This window comes from Haliotis asinina, chromosome 1 (assembly GCF_037392515.1).
Source record: "Haliotis asinina isolate JCU_RB_2024 chromosome 1, JCU_Hal_asi_v2, whole genome shotgun sequence".
NCBI classification, from domain to species: domain Eukaryota; kingdom Metazoa; phylum Mollusca; class Gastropoda; order Lepetellida; family Haliotidae; genus Haliotis; species Haliotis asinina.
Genome location: NC_090280.1, coordinates 17,220,290 through 17,243,783, shown reverse-complemented (window position 1 = coordinate 17,243,783; position 23,494 = coordinate 17,220,290). Strand labels below are relative to the sequence as shown.

General features: G+C 41.0%; 2 protein-coding genes across 8 annotated transcripts in view; one reads left to right on the top strand and one right to left on the bottom strand.

Annotated features, from left to right (window-relative positions):
- The window catches only part of LOC137287549 (GA-binding protein alpha chain-like), a 28,128-nt gene extending 12,678 nt beyond the window's left edge, over window positions 1–15,450 (bottom strand). Inside the window, exons 1-6 of one of the 7 annotated variants that reach the window (XM_067819923.1) lie at window positions 15,348–15,450; window positions 11,113–11,232; window positions 9,738–9,912; window positions 9,000–9,084; window positions 8,378–8,455; window positions 8,073–8,210 (exon numbers count right to left, since the gene is read on the bottom strand). In XM_067819923.1, coding sequence (XP_067676024.1) covers window positions 8,073–8,210; window positions 8,378–8,455; window positions 9,000–9,084; window positions 9,738–9,912; window positions 11,113–11,225 — 589 coding nt within the window. In that variant the 5' untranslated portion in view covers window positions 11,226–11,232; window positions 15,348–15,450. Of the gene's footprint in view, window positions 1–8,072; window positions 8,211–8,377; window positions 8,456–8,999; window positions 9,085–9,737; window positions 9,913–11,112; window positions 11,233–14,911; window positions 15,206–15,343 lie in introns of those variants that run through there. The other 6 variants (XM_067819954.1, XM_067819905.1, XM_067819938.1 and 3 more) reach the window with 6 other exon arrangements.
- A 2,351-nt stretch (window positions 15,451–17,801) lies between these two features.
- Window positions 17,802–23,175, top strand: LOC137287539 (ATP synthase-coupling factor 6, mitochondrial-like). The gene is made up of 4 exons (XM_067819893.1): window positions 17,802–17,902; window positions 20,422–20,580; window positions 21,689–21,822; window positions 22,820–23,175. Exons 2-4 carry the CDS (start codon window positions 20,423–20,425, stop codon window positions 22,933–22,935), a joined length of 408 nt encoding a protein of 135 aa, XP_067675994.1. The 5' UTR covers window positions 17,802–17,902; window position 20,422; the 3' UTR covers window positions 22,936–23,175.
- Window positions 23,176–23,494: the final 319 nt, after the last annotated feature.

The following is a 23,494-nucleotide window of genomic DNA, read 5'->3' as shown; positions in this document are numbered from 1 at the left end:
AAGTAAGATTTAGTTTTAACTATATAATACCCGATGCAGACAAAACACAGAGAAATGAAGGTTAAGTTGCACACGACAAATACTTCAAATATCATAGCTATGCTTAGCTTTGCTTAGCTTTGCTTAGCTTTGCTTAGCTTTAGTATACTCTATATGCTACTGGTTGGTCGGTCTTTAGCACGAGCTTAGCGTGTTTAGTTTCAGCGAGCTGTTTCTTCACCCGTTCCCGTTCTAATTTACTCATCACATCGTTCTCTCTCAAACACTCCTCGAACGAATCCCTGTCCTTGCAGTGAAATAAGGCCACCCATCGCGTCTGCTCCCTGAGGTCTTTCAACACCGAGTTGAACTTCTGCGTTAGCACCCAGACGCTGTGATTTGCATGCCGGCCGGAGAAGGCCAGGTACGATAGCATGTCTCTCTTTTTTGTTATCTCACGATTAGCGCTGCAGTCGTCCAGTATGAACAGCGTCGGTTCCCCTTTAAATTTCTCGTGAAGAGCTTTCAACCAGTCCTGCAGACGTGTTCCAGGGTCGATTTTGTGTACGTCCGGGTCCGTCATCACCCAAGGTCGCGCGTACGTTTTATTCATGCTCAGAGTAGGGCACATGATAACGATGTTATCGAACACATCCTTGTAGTAACCCTCCAACATATCCAACACGAAAACGGTCTTCCCACAGCCAGTCTGCCCGCACACTATGGCGCAGTGTGGGTCAGTGGGGAGTTGTGGGTACCCCTGGGGGTCTCCCCCACTAGTAGATGGCTTGCACGAATCTCCCCTTGTCTATATTAAGTTGCGCGTCCATAATAACGTACAGATATAATTTCAACTTACCAGCGGTTTGAGCCTTCTTAGTAATCTGGATGGTTATCCCTTCGCTGCCGTTATCTATACGACGCCCGCTACCGTGCAGTTTATCATCATCCGTGGATCGCATGTCCAACCATAGGGCGTACTTGGTGGTCAGGTATTCACCGATCTGCACGGAGCCGAGGTCCAGGTTCTTTGTTATGTAGTCCCCCACTGGTAGCTTTTTTATCTCATCCCACTGCTGGTGTGGCCTCATACCATGACTGAACAGCTGGTTGGGCACGCCCTCGATGGTCACTTCCACCTTTTCAATCTCGGGGTTGAAAAACTTCTCGCTGTCCCTCCGGAATGGATCGTAATACTCCACGGGGACGACCAGGATACCTTTCATCGATCGCGCCGGCACGTTCAGGTTGATATTCCACACAGTGTCGCTCTTATCTCGCACGACTGATCTATGCCTCAGTACGCGATCGTACAGGATAGCCATCTTCCCAGAGTACTGGCTTCGAACCTGCCTGGCCAGCTCCGGGCTAGTGACCATGTCGAACTCCAGAGAGATGTTGTCTATGGCATAACTGGCCTCATCACCGTTCGGCGTACGCACTACTTTGCTATAGTCGTTAAACGTGAGCTCGTATTCGAGCCTATCACCCAGCGCGGCCTGGTAAAACGGCGCGTGTCCCGTGAGCAACTCGAAGTCGAGCGGCACGCAGAATCGATTCCCGTATGCTAGAGCGATGGCCTTTTCACCGTCCGATAGCTTGTCTTGCTGGTCTTGCGTGAAGACGTATCCTATGCGCGCCCGGGTTGATTTGCTGATACCCTGGTACACATCATTGACTCGTTCTCCCTCGCTTTTCCAGAGATCCTTGTAGCAGTGAAACACGTCGCTGTCGTCGATACTCAGCACCTCGTTACCGCTGATCTTGACAGTCGTTTTCTTGATGATAGCTCGACCCACGTTCCGCACTAGCTCGCATTTGTCGTTGTCGGAGGTCAACGTGATATTGAACGCCAGTCGAACAGTGCCTGGTACAATGAGGTCATTCTCACCAAGGTTTGGAAATCTAACCAGCAGAGTTTGATTCTGGTCTATCTTGCTGGGATTGTTGGTGATGGTCACCGACTGTCGCACGGCTCTGGCTCCTAATGGCTCTCTCAATCTTCTGAAAGGATCTAATTTTCTGCCGTACATTGTTATATAAAAGAAATATATTTTTAATACTAATGGATGAAGACATAGATATGACGGAGATGCCGGGCGCTAGTGCCCAGGCATTCGATGATGAGCAGGAGACCTCATTTACTAGTTCACCATTGAACCAAGAACTCTTGGAAACAACGGTAAATGATTATTACGAAAGTTTAAGAAGAGATAAAAACTACGTTGAACCACAGGGTCGATACCATAAGAATTTTTTTATTGATACAAAGGGTGTTCTACGCCTTAAGTCTGACCCAGGGGTTGACCTCTTTAACAAGAGCAATAAAAAACCACTGGCCTTGTCAACTCTAGCCAGCCGCCATGGTGTCGAATTTATCCGTAAAAATCTAAACATGAATGATTACGGTGGTGCAATACCTAAGGCCGTTAAAGAAGATCTGCAAGCTACCAGATCCCACCTCACCACTAGAGATGAAATGACACCACAGCGTGCTACAGAAGCCTCGGACAGCATAGAAAAACTGTTGAGCACCTACTGGGACAAACCGTTACCGGGGTTTGACTTTCCGGTAAGGGAACTGCGCGGCTTAGACGAAGCCGTGAAACGCGTGCGTGGAGAACTCGTGAACAACATGGGGAAACTGAACGAAATCGACGAGCACATCGCTAGGGAAAAAACCAAACTCAACGAAACTGAAAACGATGATATGAAGCGTCGTATCAATGAACGAATACGTGATTTAGAAGACGAGAGACGTACACGATTGGAAGCCGCTTCCTCGAATCGTGAACAGCTTCGATCCCAGATCAGTCGTATTCGGGAAACAATCGATAGAATACTGAATGAGGATACAACTTTAGCCAACAGGATTCGGATATTGTTCCGGGAGCAAGGGATCACCATCGCCAGTATTCTGACTGCATTGGGTTTCATCATATCAACCCTGGTGGTGTCACTGGTGGGAGGAACCCCTGTGGGGCCTGCCAGTGGGGGAGTTCCCCCAACACCCCCCGGTGGGGGTATTAAAGACTGGATAAAAAAACTCGGGGAAGGCCTAGCTAAACTGGCTGGTAAAGCCGCCGAAGCCCTTCCCGGCATCCTGGGTAGCATCGTCTCGTGGTTGTTGAGCGCTCTGTCTAAAACTGCCATGTGGCTCAGTCAAAACCTGTGGGCAGCCATCGTCGCCGTGGCGGGTCTGGTGTACGTAGCGGCTAAGAAATCTTTAACCAAATAAGTCCCACAGTTACCCCACCAACCACTAAGGCTGTTTTATTATCAATATGCTGCTGATAGGAGGTCTGAATATGGGGGTGTGGTGTTGGTTGAATTTTAGGCTCCGGAGGTGGCGCCACTATACCCTTTTCACGTGGTGGGATGTGTGGGATATAGGGGGTGTTAATATCGGGGTTGATACCCAACTTTTGGTCCGCCGTGGCTATGACTATTTTGTTGTTATAACCCACCACTTTTTTTATTCTCAGTTGCATATCACTCGGAGCCATGTACAACCCCACGCCGAACACGTAATTGACTTTCGATCTGGCGTATTCTAACACGTTTTGGTAACGGTCGATGGCCCTCGGGAGATCAACTGGAGAATTGATAGCATCATCAACGTTGGAAACGAACTGTTTCTGAGCGTCGTAAGCAGTTCCCTTACCGAGGATGTTGGAACGCGTCATCGACTGCGCACCCAACAGCGCCCACACGTACGTTCGAATCGAGTCGTTCAAGCGTATTGTACCAGCACGAGTGAATTCTTTAGATGTTTTTGAGATCATTTTAGTCCAGGCTGTGGCTGCATCAGGATTGGTTTGCTTTATACAGCTGACATGGATCTTTTCATTCGTTGTGGGGCCTGTAAATGTATGCCGGTTTGGGTTGTATGAACCATCTTTAGAACCGGCATAATATGTTCCGGACCTGTAGAAGTACACGAGAACTATACCGAGACCATGGTTCACAACAGGAAGGCGAAAGTCTTTATTCGTTGGAATCTCAAACTCCCCACAAACACGTTCATAAGCGCGTCTATCATAAGGGTTATTCGTCATACTCCACGCTTTATCTTGGGGAAGAGGAGCACTTATTTCCTTCAATATTCGTCTCGTTTGATAATAAATATGAAACAAAATAACCGCCTTACTCAGTTCGTCTATACCGTAGTCTGGTGTCACACCCGACCCTGTCGTCGCACACCACACAGCAAAGTTGAGTTGGTTCTGCCAAAACTGCATTGGGTTTTGATTCCAGTTTACCACCGCCTGCGCGTTATTAACGGACACGACATAGTTTTCAAAGATATTAATAAAGGTTGTTTTAAACTCCGTACCATCTGCATTCACCACGATTTTCAAGTGTGCTACATCCATATTATAATATATAATTCATATATTATAATATGTACATAACACTTCCAGGAATAACGAGCGGTGAGGCCGTTCAGCTGACGCACGCGATCGATAACACGTCAGGCCAACTCGAAGTCGCACTCTGCGATATCACCTACCTACCGCAATGGACTAACATTAATATCAGCAACAATAAGCTGTTCGTCAGTGGAACTCGCAGCCAGATAACTGACGGCTACTACAGCGTGTGCTCTCTAAACGACGAGGTCTTCAAACCCCTGGGAGCCGAACTCAAGATGAACGACTCAAACGGCACAGTGGTGTTAATCAACAACGGAAGAACCTCCTTGAGGCTCGGCCGACCATTAGCGAGGATACTCGGTATGTCTCCTGACGAGATAAAACCAACAACAACCGTCACAGGCACGAAGTTACCCGACCTAGTACCGTACCGAGAGCTGTACATTCATCTCGATCAGGTGAGCACAACGTACAACATTCAAGGAGGTCACCCTTCCACTATACTGAGAGCAGTGCCGGTGAAAACTGAGAAATTCAACGACGGTAGAACCGAGTCGTTTTCACCACGGCAGTATAAGAGATTAACCCAGGGCAACATACCTGAGCTGACAATATCGGTGTTAGATATAAATCATAATCCTGTAAATATAGGATACCTCAGCTTAACGCTTCATGTAAAATGACCAGCGCACAAGGGCCCGGAGTGAAAAAATGCGTCAATATCGGGATCTCCGACCTCGGAGACACGCGCGGTTTCGACGCTCCCGGAGTAGATGGTAAATCGTACGCCTTGCAACTGAAAAACAACATTTACAAACGCGTTGAAATCCCCTCCGGTGGAACCCTAAGTGATATGATAGATACCACAAGAGCAACAGTCAACACTAAGTACGCCCTTGTCAACACCGGTAATAATAATTGGGTAATATACCCATCGTTCGGTGGTAAACTGTTCGACTTAGACGATGTTGAGAGCACTACCGTCGTCCAAAACAAACCATATATGCTCGTCTTCACCGAAGATGACAAGTGGGTGTTGTTACCCGATAAAGACGACTGGTTTCTCAATATTAGACTCGTCTCCCCTTACGTGTTCACGGATAACAAAGACAACCACCTAAACAAAGTCGTGAACAATGGAACCCTGCTCGTGGCTTACGTCCCAACTCAGAGACGTAGCGTAGTCGTCAGCCCAGTCAACACTATAGCAGCCCACATGCTATCGAGTAAACCGGCCATACAAAACGTGAAATTGCAGTTGGTGTCTGAATTCGAAGGCGTGGTCAAGGCACTAGAGAGTCTACCGGCAAACGGAACACTGATCATCAAAGTCTACCTAGGGGAACCATCGGGGAATGATGTCGAGATCGTGAAGGGGATCAAACTCGGGTGGGGCAAACAACATCAGTTTCAAGTTTGCAATGTTTACGTGCGGACGGGTGTCGACTCCAAGACCAGTCTGCAGGGGGTCAACGTGATCGTGGAAAATAAGATATCACTAACCAATATCTTCCTGCCTGACAACATACACTTCATAGGTATGAAGTTAACCCCTGAATTATTATCAGAAAACCAGTTGGAAATTATATCGTAATAGTATAATAATGACCAGTCATCGTCCCAACACTACGCTTAACGACCTAGGAGACACGGAGGGATTCGATCAGCCTGGTGAGGAAGATGAATTATACATCCTACACTTCAAAGACAACGTGTACAGACGGGTGCCGTTATCAGATTTTAAAGAACCCAAATGGCTGATCAACTTAACACTCACCTCACCTTATATCACAATAGACGAAAATGAGTGGATCTCTAAGATTAGGAACAACGGTATCTGGCCCGGGGATTTCATTCCGGAGAGGGGATTAGTACACATGATATCAGGAGATATCGAAAAAAATGGGTTAAGGACTATAGTAAAAAATAAATTAACATTTAGCAATAATCCTTATATCGAAAATCTTATTAATAGAAGATTCTCCCCTTTCACACTCATCATAGAAGTCTTCTTTTGGGTTTTAGATAATGAAAACCCCCCAAGAGTATGCCAAATTTTACCCGGGGTGTCAATCCACTGGTATGACGAACACATACACCAATATTGTCGTATTATTATACAACAGGATACCCCCACTGGTCCTATAACCAGCTTAATAAGCCTCCGTGGGGTTTTTATTACAACAGGAAAGCCTATTAGATTCTCACCTATTACCCTGACTAGTTGTCTAGAACTTGTAGACTTCAAATTCATTGATAGACTTTTAACTGAACCCCAATTAAAATATCTTCCAAAATATATATTATAGGATGGGTCTGTACCCAGTCGTAGAGGAAGTAGCGAAGACGTTGGAAACCGTAGATGGGTTTCGCTTGAGGCAGTTATGTGATGTGAAACGCCAACTAGAACAAGACCGTGACACGCGGAAAGCTCTATGTAAAAAGTACAATAGAGCTTTCAATATCGTGGACGGGGCTGACACTACCCTTATGGCAACCAGCATGGGACTAGGGGCGGCAGGCGTTGGGTTGTTGGCTACCATCGTGGCTGCACCTATAGTGCTAGGTATTGAAATAACGGCTGGGGTGACAGGGTTGGTAGGGTTGGCGCTTAAGTTAGTATCACGCAGACTTAATCGTAAGGCATTGAAACACGACGAGATCAGGGTTCTGGCCGAAGCAAAGCTGAACACAGTGAGTGAGCGAATTTCCACGGCACTCTCTGACAGTAAGATCTCAGAAGAGGAGTTTCGTTCAATCCTATCTGAACTCAAAAAATATAACGGAATGAAACAAGATATTCGGTCCAAGTCTCGTAAGTCTGCTATCAGCGAGGACGAGAAAAAAAAGTACATAGAACAGGGGATACAAAAAGCCCAGCAAGCCTTTATTATGAACACCAAAGAGATCGTAGGCGGTTCACGTTAAACTGTTTCATCGATATAAACATAACATAGGCACAGACGTTAAGTAGTAGGGCGATAGCCGTAAGCGGGCCACCGATCCTATATGGTCAGTCAAAACTTACAACATAGATAAAGTGGATATGAAAGCCGACGAACCTAACTTGTACTACTTAAGGGATGGGCCGGGTAGGGGGTTTGTAAGAGAAGAATTATTGATCGTACCGTACGGCACAGTGTTACCTCCAACACACGTTAAGTAGTAGGGGTAATAGTAGCAAGATCTAAGGTCCCAACCAAAGCCTTATTTAGTAAATAAGGCTTTGTAGAGACATTTCTTGAAAGTGTTTTAGAACTGTCATTCCCTATACTACTTGGGTGTTTGGTGTGACGAGTGAATGCTTTATGTTAAACACTAGGCTACTCCAACAACCCTTTATCCAGCAGTGTACAGTAATGAGAGGAATCATCAGTGTCACTGACATGACATACAGAGGGCTCAGAAGAGGTAATGTTTAAGCTCAACTCAAGCAATTTTGAGTGCTGTAAAAAGGCCAAATGTGATTGGTTATCCAATGAGAATTGTTGTTAGTAGACACTGCTAAGCTGATGAATAATTTCATGCTAAAATACTAACTTGGAGAGTTCAAGGAAATCTTTTTGTTTTTACTTAAATGAAGTACTGAATCGAAAATGATCACAATGAGGGTCCAATACTGAAAATCAAATTGAGGTCTCGGTTAATCATTGCATCCCTAATGTCCACCAAGCAATTCTAACACCTTGACAAAAATGGACGAGCTCAGGTACTCACCAAAGGGTATTTTCAGTCGCTCCTGTTCCCTGCGGAAGTTCTGGTCCACGATCCACCTTGTGACATTCTCTGACTCTTCTGGTAGTGGGATGACAACCTTTGTGTTGGCCTGCTGAATCTGCTGAGTAGCTGCAGGGACTGAAACAAGAAAACGTAACAATATGAATCCGACAGCAAAAATTGTGTCATCCACTTGATAGTAGATCTCTGACATCTATTTACTGTTATAAAGGTGCAAACAGACTAACTACAAACTGTTACAAACATCTAGCAACTCTCCTGAGACACACAACACAAACACCTACCTGACTCCACTGGCTGAGTTTCCACCTCGTCAGCTGTCTTCAGTATATCCAGGATGTTAATTTTAGGCTTGACACCTGCTGAGGGAGACAGTTGCACACAACTTTAACATGGTCTTGCCATATGGCAGTAGTCTCAACTCTACATGATATATCACATGAAGAATTTACATACTTCTATCACATGTGTTGTTCTGTCGCCCTGTTTAAATGTTTATCTCAATCAACAAGATACTCATATCATGCCCTCTCTTAAATAAATTGAGAGAAACTTAAAAATAGGTAGAGACCAATTTTTAGCAATATTCCAGTCTATCAATATCACGTCACGGAACACCAGAAATGGGCTGCACAAAAACATACCCACGTGGGTAATGTAATCTATGAGAAACCTAGCCCTCAGAAACTGACACAAGGTGAACCTTGTCATTTTGCATCATCATCTGTTTCATTTGGCTGCTTTGTACAACTAGGGTGGCTGGTCATGTATCCTAACCAGGAACACCCGTAAAACTGATACACTCTGATATACATGGATGAACTACCTTGAAGGAAAGTTTGGGTGAAAATGAATGACAGTGGAGAAGAGTTTGGTTGTATGAGCTAGCAGTGACCATGAACGCACCTGGCTGTGACTTGACTTCAAGGTTGATCTGCACCATGCCGTCTCCCTGCACACACTGATCTACAAGGCTCTTGTTGGCATCCAGCTGGCAACGCAATACCACAATGTTCATACAAGGAGTTTTTACTTTGTTGTTTAATGTCACACTCAGCAATATTCCAGATATATAGAGGGGTCAGAAAATAATGTTGAGACAATCCAAAGATTAACATCATGTGCGTTATGCTAAGTGAGTGAATAAGGATGATACGTGTCAACCACATCAGTGAGTTTGACCACATAATCCTTGTCAGTCATCTCATAAGACAAGCATAGGTTGCTGAAAACCAATTCTAACCTGGATCTTCATGGTTAGAAATTTTATTAGCAGACTTTGAAGACTGCAGACTTGGGGTTGCATATCATCCTATCTTTGTCTGACTGTATTTTTGATTCTGCATTTAGCAGTATTCCAGCTATATGAAAGTGGTCAGTCAATAATAATCACCATCCTCTTTTCGATAGGTCAGATTGAAAACAAAATATCCTCGGAATCAAACAAAGTGCGATGGACAGGTAAATTGTAATAAAATGCATGACACTGGTCAAATTTCAACTGTTTGAACAATGTCCATATTTTAAAAAATCTGAAGAATTGGGAAAATTCTGTTCAATTAGCACTTAAATACTACCAATTTCATGCCCTGTAGTTTAAGCAAAGCTGCGAAGTACTGACGACAGGTAACACCCTGAACCTACCTGTATGCTGTCTTGTAGATAGAACTGGTGCTCTGACAGAGAGCACTGTAGTCGCACTTCCAGGAGGCGTTTGAGTGTAAGCAGAGGTTCTGCTATATCCATGTGTTGTATTATGAGATTCTGATACTGTGGTGGAGGTTGCTGCGGCTGTATGATCTCCTCTTCATATATAACACTGAAAAACAACCAGGATTGGGTATCAACAGATATACATGGGAATCTGTTTGGTTCTGTTTGCTTGTCTCACGCTGTGCTCACCCACACTCAAGCTATATGATGGCAGTCTGTTAATAATGGAGTCTAAAGTGTGCAATCCTGAGGATGACATCATGAGTGTCAATACAATTACATACAACTGGGATAAAATATCATGCATTATATAGTCTCATCATCGACTCCCATCATTTTTGTCTTGTGCATGGGTGAGGTTGGTTTTATGCTGCATTTAGCAATATTTCGGCAATGCTACAACGGGGACACCAGACACAACTGTGACAAGACTAGGTAGCTGAAGACATCTTCATGGGCAAATATATTTGGTGCTCCAGTTTCTTCTTCAGTCTTGTAATTACAGTGAAGAATTTTGCATAGGCCAAAATGCAAAGTTACAAAACACTATACTTACAGTCTAGTCTGAGGAAAAATGTGTGCAGAGTTACCAAAAATATATATCATGAGCCAAAATGGGCTTGTCAATACAACCGACTTTAAAAAAAAGAAAACATTCTACTTCTAGGGACTGGCTTGTTCTAAGCATTTAAAACTTGCACAGGTGCAACCTGAAACTGCCAAATGCAATCTCATATTTTGACCATCAGTGTATGTTAATATTTGACTGTTAAAAGAACGCAGATTTCAAATGAAACTCATGCTCTGATGGTCACCTGGAGAGTGACTGAATGACTGTTACTGTATGTTGTAACATTTTATGAAGTATGTTTAACCGATCTTGTCAGTCCTTATTTGTTTTTATTATAACGATGTTCTGAATCATTAATGCCAGAACTCAAACTCTATGAATAATTTAACATTGAGCACCAAGTAAAAACCATTTTTTGGGTGCATCCAAGTTACTACCTAAGGTTGCACTGCACACATTTCCTTAAGTTAAACTGAGCAATTCCTGCAAGGGTCATAGTAATGATGGCATTGAATTATATGACACATACAATAAAAATGTTTGGAAATCCGAACTATGTTATTGTCAATTATACTATTCTTTAAAAGTATTTCAAAGTTTTCTTTCATGAGTAATTCATACAAAAAGCAATGTCCTATAAACAATGTAGAGTTTAGTCAGAACCTACAGACTCTAAAATCTGGTTGGAGGGAATTTCAAACTCTGAGCACCAAGACAGGTGCACATGAAACCTACCCTTCATCAATACAGACTTCATCTTCTGTACGAGCCCGTTTCTCCTCCAGGACTTGAATCTCAACAGTGCCATCTTCACTGACAACTACTGGGGGGGACGCAGCCCGCTTCATTGTCTACCTGCAGCAACAGTTCAGAGCTAATATTTTGACATTACATATATCTAAAGTTTCTTTTGTATTCTTAATTTTGCATTCTGTTCATACTGTAAAGAGAAGTAAGGATGTAACTTTTCTGACGTAAGTTGAGAATCCATCTCAATTTTTCAGCTTGAAGCTAGTCTAATTAGCCAACATTTCACCACTGGCACAAAATGAAATAATCCTGTTCAGCTACCAAGTTATTAGCACCTGATTGTGCATTTCCATACACAATTGACATTTTCTCTGCTAACCTCTGGACCTGTTAAGGAGGGCTTAGCTAAGGAACAGAAAACTTTAAACAGGTTGTATGTAAGTCTGGCATTGTTACCAGTCATTGGTTGAGCTGATGTATTGTTAATTTCTTTCATGATAATATATCTACCTGAAAGATCACATATACTCTAATCTAAAGGGGTACAAAGACATAAATCATTTATTGACATCGTTAAAAAATGAAACCAAGTCATTAAAACTACTCAATTCGATCTTTAATTGCCTTAAGTGGACATTTTTAACAACAGTGCACAATTCCATCCCGCTAAGGGAATTTCAACCAATCAGAGTGGTGTGCCTCTGTGACATAATCACAACTGTGCACACGACCAAGCTTAGACTACTGCTCACGACCTCATACTCTGGGCATGCATACTGCCTCAAGCTCTGCAAACCTATTCACTGTGCATATGGGCGCAGCATAGCACAGCTGTTAAAAACACTTTACACCTAACGCTGGGGGGAAATTAGTGAATTGTTTGAACTCTGATTTTGCTGCCTTTTTTCAATCGCGTTTTTTTATTTCAAGGCTGAATTGGCACTTTTGATGATTTGTTTCAGTAAGTGCATACCGAAAGGTAACAGAATCTGCAATGTTGTGTTTTACGTTGCATGTGACCTTAAAGCATATTGTTAAACCAATGCTAATATCATTGTAGTCAAATCAAACATGACTACTTGGTTTTGTTTGAGAACACTGAATAATGCTTGTTAAATGACATTCGATACAGGCCATCATTAAAGGGGCACTGATGCGGAGCAATTTCTGTGGACTGGTGGTTTCTTTTGTATTTGTTTTTCTTGTGTGAGTACCCGGAAGATATCTAGAATTTGTGACTGGTTCGTGATCTCTGCTGCTCCTCCCACATGCGCAATTGATAGTTTATGTGTAGACTGATCAACAAAGATGAAGTCATTTTACTTCCTTATTATGAAAACAAACCAAACACCTTGAAGTTTACTCATCTGCCAGTGATACAAAAAATGTTAGGACTGAAAAATAACGAAGACAGTGTAGGTCTTTATATTTTGTCTTATAAACCTAATTAGTTCCTTGTCACATCTGTATGCATTTTGAAAGTTAATAAAAACCCCACATGGTCTGCTTATACTTACAGTGAATTTCTACCATGATTTTAATATCTAAAATTGTATAGATTGTGAACTTGAATGATATTTCACACACACCCTATTCGTGACCTAGTGCATGTTTTCTGTAGTATGGATTCTGCTGAATGCTACAAGAAATAAATTAAAACAAAATGCAAATATTAAATTTAAGACAGACGAAAGTTATCGAAACAATGTCAGGCTATTACCTCATTCAGGAATATATCCATCAATACCCACATAAAAGAACGATATTCCATTCATCTGCAGCTGGTAAATAATCCTGCCCTATGTCTTGGGTCTTTCAACAGTCTAATATGTGAAAAAAAAGACACATTGAGAAATTTTCACACTGGTGTACATGTATACATAATCTCACTGGTCACCCAGGACAACACACTTGGCAACTGTACGATGTCCGCCATTAGTTAGCCAATAACGAGCAACAATCAGTCAAGGTAGTAGCGGTTAATTTTTTGTAGGAAGGATGTTGTCTTTACACTCGTACCTTACGACAGGGTGTATTCAGTATAGATTATGTAAATCTACACTCATAAACATTGCCATTTTGACAAATCCGCTGTGGAAGTAATTAATCAATCAGTGTGTTATCGGTTAATCCTTTCATCAATGTTTGTTTTCGTAACTCAGCTGATAAACCCTCTTGCATCACTTACATGTACATATTACATAACATGCAACAATTTGCCACTACAGACCTTAATTTTTAATGTTGAGTATTTACTCCAGACAGGAGAAACGCCAAATGGAAACCTCTGTCGAGTAATTTTAGTTGTGTTACCACTATTTACACCTGTTATAAATTCATTAACTGACCATCAAGTGAATGATGACAAATAACACATGCAGGTTTATACCATCAAACGCGAGTTACAGCAAGGAAGATGTAATCTCTGTGTTGCATGCAGCCGGAAAACCCTTTTTGGGCGAAACTGTTTTGAGGATACCAATGGAACTTTGTTGTTACATAAGAAACGCACATAGGTATTTGCTGTGTCCTTGGGTAAATGGGTATAATCAGGTTTTTTTTAAGCAAGAAAAGTTTCAGATTTCTCTACCAATGGCAAAGTTGTTTTTATTAGTTTACGAATTCAGATAAATCAACTGTGTGTTTTTTTATTATCACAGATAATAAACCAGGGTCGTAGCTACCAAAATTTACGCATGATGTTTGCTATGACATCTGGGCCAACCCACAAAACTATCTAAATATAAAGCTTTGCAATCTTTCGGACTTATATGAAACAAATGGCTTGCTACATGTATGTAGACATCATATTATCACATGAGGTGGTTAAATATCGATTTAAAAACCACAGAAATAGGATCAAATTGGATCAGTCACTATACCATCCAGGCATCAGAAAAAAAATACTGCTGGGATATTTTGTAACAATCAGATAAGGAATGCCATGGATATTTTAAATAACAGCATGTGATGGGCATCCAGCCTCCTCACTGTTTAGGGTGAAGAAATTCTGCTAACGTGGACAGGAGCCCAGTCCCTTTGTCCGTCACGGTCGAGGGAGTGGGTTCTGACCAATTTGCTGCTTGGTTTTGTAATTAGACCGTTGGTGAGAAACATTATTCGCTCCGCATCAGTGCCCCCTTAAAACATAATAAAGTTCCCAACATTTTAAAAGTAATGAAATAAGTATGGCGTATATCTGTGTTGTATTATTTATTTACTAATCATTTATTTATTATATTTACTAATCATTATATACTAACTTTTTGAATTTATGATGGTGAAATTGGTGTGATGTATAACTGGATCATCACAAAAGCATAGGCACACTTTCTTTAAAAAGGCGCATGAAAATTATCAGTCAAATGCAACCTCCAAAAGAATTGAATTCGAATGAATGGCACCTTCTGAAAAAATTTATTTCTATCCCTGTATATATCAATACATACATGACACATCTGTGAACCCTGATAGTTGAAGTGATACAACCTTCATAAAATGAACAGTTGACTACCGCTTAGAAAGGCTGTACTATAGCAGACATCCTAAAAATGGTCACGGCAACACAGTATTGACATTTTCAACTGAAAAAGACAATTCTCCAAACATTCTGAATTTAAAAATGTGACAATTTAAGTGGAAACCCAAAAAGATAGGTCCTACTTTTATGCCCTTTCATAAAAAATGTCCACACATGACGTCAAAACCTATAATCATTATCGCCACGGCCAAATATGTACCAGACAATAAAACCTTTCACAATTTTGCGATGATATTTACAAACCTGACACTAACTGACGACAATTTACACCCTGGTTAACTTCCCCGAAAGAAGTGAAAATGCCAATCTGTGTCCGGGTTGAAAACAACACAACCTGATACACCGACACTGTTGTAGTTTGTCCCACTTTCGTCGAACCGGAAAAAATGGCGGACAGAAAAACGACATCTTTGTTAAAATTCCGAGCAGAAAATACATTTTGTTCCTAGGTAATAATTATCACCACCACATTGCTTCATTAAATATCCGAAGCATGAGAGGAAATAGATGTCTGCTTACTGTTTATATCGAAAACTTCCGGCCAAGCCAAACACGCTCAACATCCTGTTTGCGATAGGTTGTGCATCGGGCTGTGGCATGCCCAGAAAACTCAATTTACAGCTTAGAATAATGTCGGTACCAACTGATATTAACTTATTCTAAAATATAAGGTACTTACGTTTACTAAAATCGGGCTGGCAACTTAAATATTCGTTGTTTTTGTTGTATATCGAACCGGAAACTTGCGATAAACGGAAATTGAACACAAAAGCGCAAAATTCACCACCGAAGATCACGTGACATCCGCACAAATACACATCCCACACGACTAGCTTCAATGGTTGTTAAGGCTGAAAATCGTTATTTTCATGTTCCTTGGGTTTTCAGCTCTTTACAGTGGCAATCTGCTAATGCATATATGAGTAGTTATAACATCCGTAATTACAAATAACATTCTCAAGTAAAATATCTCCGTTTGGCATGATTACTACGTAGTGTATACAATTCAATTATTTTTTCGGCTAAAGTGCAGTTTAATACCGGGCGCGCTACCCGGGGACAGCTGAGCGCTTGCTAATTTTTCTTTTGTTTTTGTCACAGATTTGTATTTTCTTTACAGACAGAAAGAGTTGATCCCGCCATCTTGAAGGTTACTTGATACTGGCGAGTCCATGATCTCTCCGGGATAAAAAATTGGAGTAACGCAAAAGGGTTGTAGGTCGAAAGCATAAATGGCCCGAATTCAAAAGTCAAACAGGTCGACAAAGGACCGAAAATAAAGATTTGATAACGTACATAGTAAAATAGTGTAAACAGTGCATAATTTGTTGTTGTTATTTTAAGTGAAAATGGAACATGTGACAGAATGTTTTCATTGATAAGTGTCTGGGCTTATGACTAATCTGCAACCGCTCTTCAAAACTGTGCCCACCTTCTGTCGCTAGTTGGATTATTCAACAGATGATCCATCAGTTGCTGTCGATGACACTCAGGAAGTGTAAGTGTGTTTAACATTATGATGTTCAACAGTATAAGAAAAATAGGCGCAAGTAATAAGCTAAACATGATGGTGATTCTTAACATTTAGAAGATATACATTATGCATTCTAATAAGTCCATGTAGCAGTTCAGGGACTAGCTTTACGAAGCTCTCTTAGCGCTAAGATAGTCGTAAGTCAGTGTTAATGTATGAAACTTACGACTGTCTTACTGCTAAGAGAGCTTCGAAAATCTATCCCCTGGTGAGTAGAACTTTCTATGAATTGATACATACAACCATACTGTTAACGATCGGTTTGATTGATCACTCTCATTCTTGCTTGAACGATATAAGAAGCTATACCGAAACGTCCCATCATAGGAACAACGAAGTTGTTATCCATAAAGTATTATACCTTTCTAATACTTTTCAATACTGTTAACGAACTGTAAATTATACTTCCTTAATTGTCACTTTGAGATGATAACGAATCGAACGGATTCTTCATTGCACCAGTTGACCTTGTTGTTACAGGGGAGGAAGGCTGCAACACAAGACCTGTTCAAGACTGCCAGGACTCGACCAGAAAAATATAAGAATTTGTTCTTTGCTTAGAAAGTGTAATCGCAAATATGACATATGTTACATCTGATCACTTTCTAAATGGCATTTTACGTGTAATCAAGTATGCCAGGTCCATAGGATGTCATCAGCGACATGTTGGATTCAGTATTCCCACCCGGGAGCAGAGAACAGCTGAGAGGTTTCTGTCCGCTGATATCGCTGATGAAGGGAAAGAGGCGTCTCTTGTTTGCTACTAACCAGCAGTTACCACAGTAGTCCATGGCACAGCACATTCATGTAGTCACAGTCTTTTCATAGTTATCTCACCTCATCGTCATTTTATTATTGCTATGATTTTATGTTTTAATGCTATATATGTCATAAATGAAAAAAACGTTTCTAAAGGTTTTTTTTACGACCCACATGAATAAGAGTAAGGCCCTTTTGACATATTTTCACGGTTCATTTGACTTTTCCATCGGCCCCTCTCACATGGCACTTCTCGGCCCTTAAATTGTCTTTCTGCCCATTTGACTACATCCGTATCAGCCAAAAGGGATTTTTCCGTGGGAGTGATTAACGGATATAGTTTCTGACAACATCAGTGGGAGAAAAAATATAGAACTCATTGTATTTTACAGGTGACTTGACAGGTGTTTTATATGCATACAGTGTATATATGTACCTCCAAAAATATCTTTCCGCTGTTGATACAGTTAGTCTAATATACCGAAAGATCATTGGTGACTGAAATAGCACAGCTGATAGAAATGTCACTGATGATAAAAACATCACAGATGACATATGTGCTATTCACATTAAACATGATTCTTCATTACAAACATAATCACACCCACTATCTGATCATCTGGCACCCCAGTCACATGGTTAGTGAGTGCAGCGTTTAACAACCAAAACAGATAATAAACCCTCCAAAAAACCTCTTCCCCTCCTGAAATAACAACAACAAAAACAAACAAACAAAAAAACCCCACCCAACCCAAAACGAACATATGTTTCCATGTACATAAAACTGCATATATACACAATGTACACTTCAATATGTGATAGGTTGTTAGGAGCATAGCTTTCATCCTGCGCAAACGGGCTCCGGTCTCGTTCTTTCGCGTTGTAATATCGTCCTCGTTGAGTTGTCCTCTACACCAAGTTGCAGGTTACCGGTTCGAAGAGTATGTGGTATTCTCATTTATTTTCTTCGCGTATCGTATTATAGGTTATTACACAATTCCATTTTGTCGTAATCTTGTTAGAATGTTTGACAGATCCTGAGTGATCACGGCAAACATCGAGTCGGTTCCAAAGCAGTTTGTATTTGGTGATGTCAGAAAATTTTTGCTCGTGGTGAATATGCTACAATGTCAAGCCAGAGACCACAATTTACTGGTGAAACCCTCTGACATACATTCGTTTAATTTCTGTCTAATCGAGAATCGACGCTTCAGTAAGTCAGAATTATGAACTCTAGTTTCTTATTGTTTATGGAGACTCATGACAATGTGGGAGAATGAAATTCAACGGACAAAATTCACTGGGTTTTCTTCAGTAATAATGGTCACTGAGTAAAGATTCGAACACCTTGGGTAGTAAGTGTAGATATGACACTTACAGTTGTCATGTGTTGGATTGAGACAGGTGACCAAGCTGCCAAAGGTACACTGATGTACTGCACCGAGTTCCAGTAATCTCAGCTTGTTGGTTTGAATCCTGGTTTGTTTGTTTGAAGTGTCTTTAAACAAGCTATTTAACTCATGTAGTGATGTGCAGGATCATCTGTACTTGTTTATAGTCTGTACATTTGTAGCAACCTTAAAATTTTGGGATTTGAACCACAGACCTTCTGAACCAAAGTTTTGACTCCTTGTCCACATAACCAAAGAGGTTAACCCTGTCAGCACACTAACCAGGTAAGGATGCCATTTATGGGATGACTTCAGACTGTGCTACACATGATTACAAAATTAGACCCTAGTGTTGATTCCACATGAGAACTGGTCCCAAGCTGCATATTCTGGTTGTCAGAGGCAAGAGAGTGGATCTAGAGGCTAATCTCCTTGACACGGTTGATTGAGTGCCATCATACTTTGATTGACAGTTTCTCATACTATCAACCACATGCTTGTTGGACTCACAATGCTTATTTGTAGACATTTGTTTAAATTTCAGGAAGATTGTTGTCTGCTGCATTGAACTTCTACTCCCTTTATAGACATTTACAGAAATATACTGTCAGTGCCTCCACGGTATTGTGGATAAAACCTTGCTTGTAGAAAAGAAGTTTCTTGGTTTGCATGATACCAAGAAACTGAGCAGGCACTGGATGTTGAGCAGACAAAACAAAGGATTCAGTGTATGGACCATTTTCAGTTTCTTCCTCTATCTGAGCAATGGGATTTTCAGAAGAAATTATTGAATATTTATGTAAAATTTCATTGTGTAAGCATGCATAAGTAATGGGAATTTCTCCCCATGTTAAAATCTTTATGGGATATTTTGTATTTCAATGGGTAATGGTGGGCGAGCTGGATAATGCGCCAGGCTAGTGATCCAGCGAGGTTGAGGTTTCGGGATCGAGCCCACCTGTGACCGGGTGTAAAAGCCTTGGAGTCAACTTTGTGTGCAGACTCTTTCAGTGTTGTCACAACCCCTAGTGTACAGTACACAACCCGTACAGTACACAACCCTGTGCACTTAAAAGAACCCACGAATCCGTTGGTATATGACCAGATGGTGGCCACATGAACACGTGCATACACCTAGTTGCGGGTACAGCAACGTGCAGTAAACTTGGACAAAGTGCTGTGACTATGTGTCCCAGTCCACCCAGCTGTCAATTGGGTACCTCGTTAGGATGAAAGAGCCACAATAAACTTGGTGCGCATAGTGGCACTCCCAGGGAGTTGAGATTGAAATACGATGTGCTGTTGAGATTGACATCCAGTGATCGAGGGAAAAATACCAGCACCTTGAGCATGCACTAGTACATGGATATGTGCGCTATATAAATATCCAATCTATCTATCTATCTAATTAGGAGATAAACATCATGTGTTGGCCAATTTCTGGGTGTTATTGAGTATTTGAAGCACACAGGAATATTTCATTTGAAACCTCCGGCTGACGCCGTCGGTTCCAAATGCATTCCCATGCTTCTAATACTCAATAACACCCGGAAATTGGCCAACACATGATGTCTATCAACATTGTAAACACAAAAGTAAACCAAAGGGGTTTTAGTGTCTGCACTCGTTTACATCGAATACGGACACAGCAGTGAAGTGTCATCAGCTGGCCGTTTCAGCTGGTTCTCATGGTAGCATCTGGAGTTGCTCATTTGTGGCGTCATTCTAACTTTACGTCACAATATGATTTGAATGACGTCACCACTGTTGATGACACAACAAAACAATTGTTTACGTGTCAATATGCGGTGAATAGTCTTTCAGTTTCCGTGAATCTAATACCATGTAATCACGTTTTTCAACCAATCAGATTACAGAACACAGTAACTTTTGGTTTACAATAATCAATAAACCCCTGATGCAAACTGCGGAGTGAGATAATGAAATGAAGGACAAAACTGCACAATCTGTGATTTTGTTTGACTGGCAATAACCATCATACAGTGGAAGTCTTGTGTTCATGTTTCGTCTTTGATGAAATGGGATGTAATTAATTTGTTTGTTGCTAGGATGTTGACGCGGATAGTATCCCGGCTTGGTGCTGTCCGTCACACCATTGTTCAGCAGGCACAGAGGAACGTTGGAGTGACAGCTGTGGCAGCGCAGAAGACTGACCCAATCCAGCAGCTTTTCATAGATAAAATCAGGGAATATTCACAAAAGAGCAAGTAAGGAAAATTACAAAAAACTGTGGCTTGAGGACATAATATACATTTGGATTATTAAACGTTTTGATCCGTTGATGTTTTGTGTGAGGTTAATAACTAACTAGATGAGGATTTGAGATTTGGCTATGTATCATAACTTGCGTATTGTTGCAGTTTTTAGGCCGACTCGCCTGATCATGATACTGTCTGCAGACATTTTTTGTTGAGTATAGGTTTACGCTATAGTTTAACAATTGTAAATTACTGAGTTTGGCCCAGACAATCCAGTGATCAACTGTCTGCACCCTTTATTATATAATTGACTAAACTACATACTTTAATGCTACATACTGTATAACCATTAACTAGCCTACTAACCAGCCTATTTTTGTGAATAAACCATAACATGTTTTGGGGGCTCAGTGAGAATGAAAAAATATCTTTATGTACAATCAGTTTTCACTGTTAAACACTTTAGCTTCCAATATAACGCAATACAGTTACACGTGTCACAATATATTGCAATCCAGTGTATCACATTCACTTTGGCTTAAATTTCAACTTTGTCTGATTGGCTTCCCCGGTTGTTATTTTAAGGCAGAAGCCTTCCAAATATGACCCATTGTGAATGTTGATGGCCTGGAACCTGGGTGCTAAGATTAAATGTGATTTTTAACAAGATCGACTATTTGCTCATTGTATGGTAACACAAATGCAGTATTTTTCAAACATCTTCTGTGTATGTTTTTCAAATAATGTTCTTGTTTGGGAAATTATGTGTTTCCATGACAAAACACAAATTTCCTTCTATTTCCTGCTTTTGTAAGGTGAAAAATTGTCTGGCCTTAGATGTTTAAGATGTTGAAGAGAACAATGACCGAAAGTTTAAGATTTAGGGCGTAACTCGGAGACGCAGAGAGAATTTGTGAATTTTTACAGGTGAAGTTTTATTGCTGTGTGCAGCATCAAAGCTATGTTGACAGTGGTACAAGAATCTCTATGAAAGTGTTGCACTGACGAAATAATAGGGGTTATTATCCATAAAGTTTGCTACTCAGTGAAATTAGCATAAAAACAAGGATGCTCAATGTTGACAGTTTGACCACTTGTTGACACCTCTGTTGTGCAGGTCTGCAGGAGGCAAGCTGGTGGATGCCACGCCCAGTGTTGAGCAGAGTCTCAAGGAGGAGCTGGAAAAGATTGACAGAATATTTGGAGCAACTGGCAAAGATATGACCCAGTTCCCCACCTTCAGCTTCACAGGTTTGTGAGAACTGGTGCACATTATAAAAGATACCTTGGCTTGAGATGAGGAGAAGAAATAATGCATTGTTGCTGTCCCTCACTGACTAGTAGCATTTGGGGTGAAATTCTGAATCATTTGTCCCTGATTTGTTTGGCAATGTATTGGAACTGAATGCCATGGCAACCAGCTTGAATGTGGACAAGTCAAAATACTATGTTAGATTGTAGCATTTTGGCTGAAATTATGAAGCACTTCTCAATTCTTTAGTCCTTCTAGAAACTGAAACTGAATGAATCTTATAGAAGGTACAAACATGATTAACATTTGGCTTTTTCAAACAGTACTGGCTATATACTTTGGTGGTGAATGATGTAAGGTTGTCACTTGTCCTTTGGATTAGTCTAGCCTTAACAATAACATGTTGATTACCACCATGAGCATACTCATAGTATCATTTTCGGCCCAGTTTGCCACTACGAGTTATCTCGTAGCCTTTATTAGTGGAATTTCAAACTAGTTTCACATATTGACAAAATGGCACGAGAAGCAATGGTCTCCAGACGATAACAAATAATGCCAAGAGACGTTTGTTTGACCAGAATTGATACTGTGATTATACCTGTGAGAGGCAGTCAGTGTGGTAAGGCTTGAATCAAGGGACCTTATTAATCCTGGAGTGTTAGTGCTACTGCAGGGACAAGAACCTCTTACCTGGCATATTACAATGAACTAGATTGATAGTTGGAGCTCAGCAATCAAACAATAAACAATTGTAATTGTAAACCTCTCCTCAAAGCTGGGAACATTAGGACACAATCATAACATTGTGCAAACAAAACAGGTACCTCATAATAGTATGATCAAGATGATTTAGTATACTTTCTGTTGAGACACGCAGGAGTATTTTTACATTGCAGTTCTAGAGAGTCTGAAAACAGTATCAGTTGTTTATGTGAGACTGTTTGACTCACTGTGCACTGATTTGCTGTTCATACAGGTTATGTTCTGTTCCAGATCCTGATTTGGATGCTCTTGGATTGGGAGAAGTTAAGGAAGTGCAGCAGGTTGTTAAAGAATCAGTTGTAGCTGATGCCCAGGAGGAAGATAACACACCATATTTCGATTATTAGAGAAATACTGACTTTAGACCATTTCGTTACCCACAGCTGCTGTGCAGTGCCTTCATGCCTGCACATGTTGTCATGGTGATAAGCGCTAGTTGCCAAATTTGGTTGAGTGGTGGTGTTAATTTGGCAACATGGCACACATGGAATTAGTGTGTATTTATGTTAATGTTGTGGAAGATTCATTTGACAGAAATATCTTGTGAGAATGTGTAAATAGAATGGAAAATAAACTTTTCACAAATTTATTTTGTTTTTTTTGTGAGATTTTCATCATTGCCAGGTGTGTAAGAAGGGAGTATTCCTGCTGTGTTAAACTAGACTTGAAGCTGTGAATGTTACATTAGTAACTGCTATGAGATAATGAAATCAGAGTTAGAAAGGATCAACACCACCTAAACATTGGTTTAAAGAGACTGACATGGGAATTTTGTAGTAGTTATTAGTCCATTGAATCTAAGTCATCAGGCTCGGTGACTGGTTGATGGCTTTTCCCGAATCTGATGTGTTTTGGTCACAATATGAATCACTGGTTCATCTGGTTGTTTAGGTACCTCTTGTTTAG

Bases quoted from the DNA above. Each gene is read 5' to 3' on its own strand.
- LOC137287539 (XM_067819893.1), top strand. From the start codon at position 20,423: ATGTTGACGCGGATAGTATCCCGGCTTGGTGCTGTCCGTCACACCATT. The intron at 20,581-21,688 runs GTAAGGAAAATT...TCTGTTGTGCAG, and splicing joins GAATATTCACAAAAGAGCAA to GTCTGCAGGAGGCAAGCTGG. The intron at 21,823-22,819 runs GTTTGTGAGAAC...GTTCTGTTCCAG, and splicing joins CCCCACCTTCAGCTTCACAG to ATCCTGATTTGGATGCTCTT.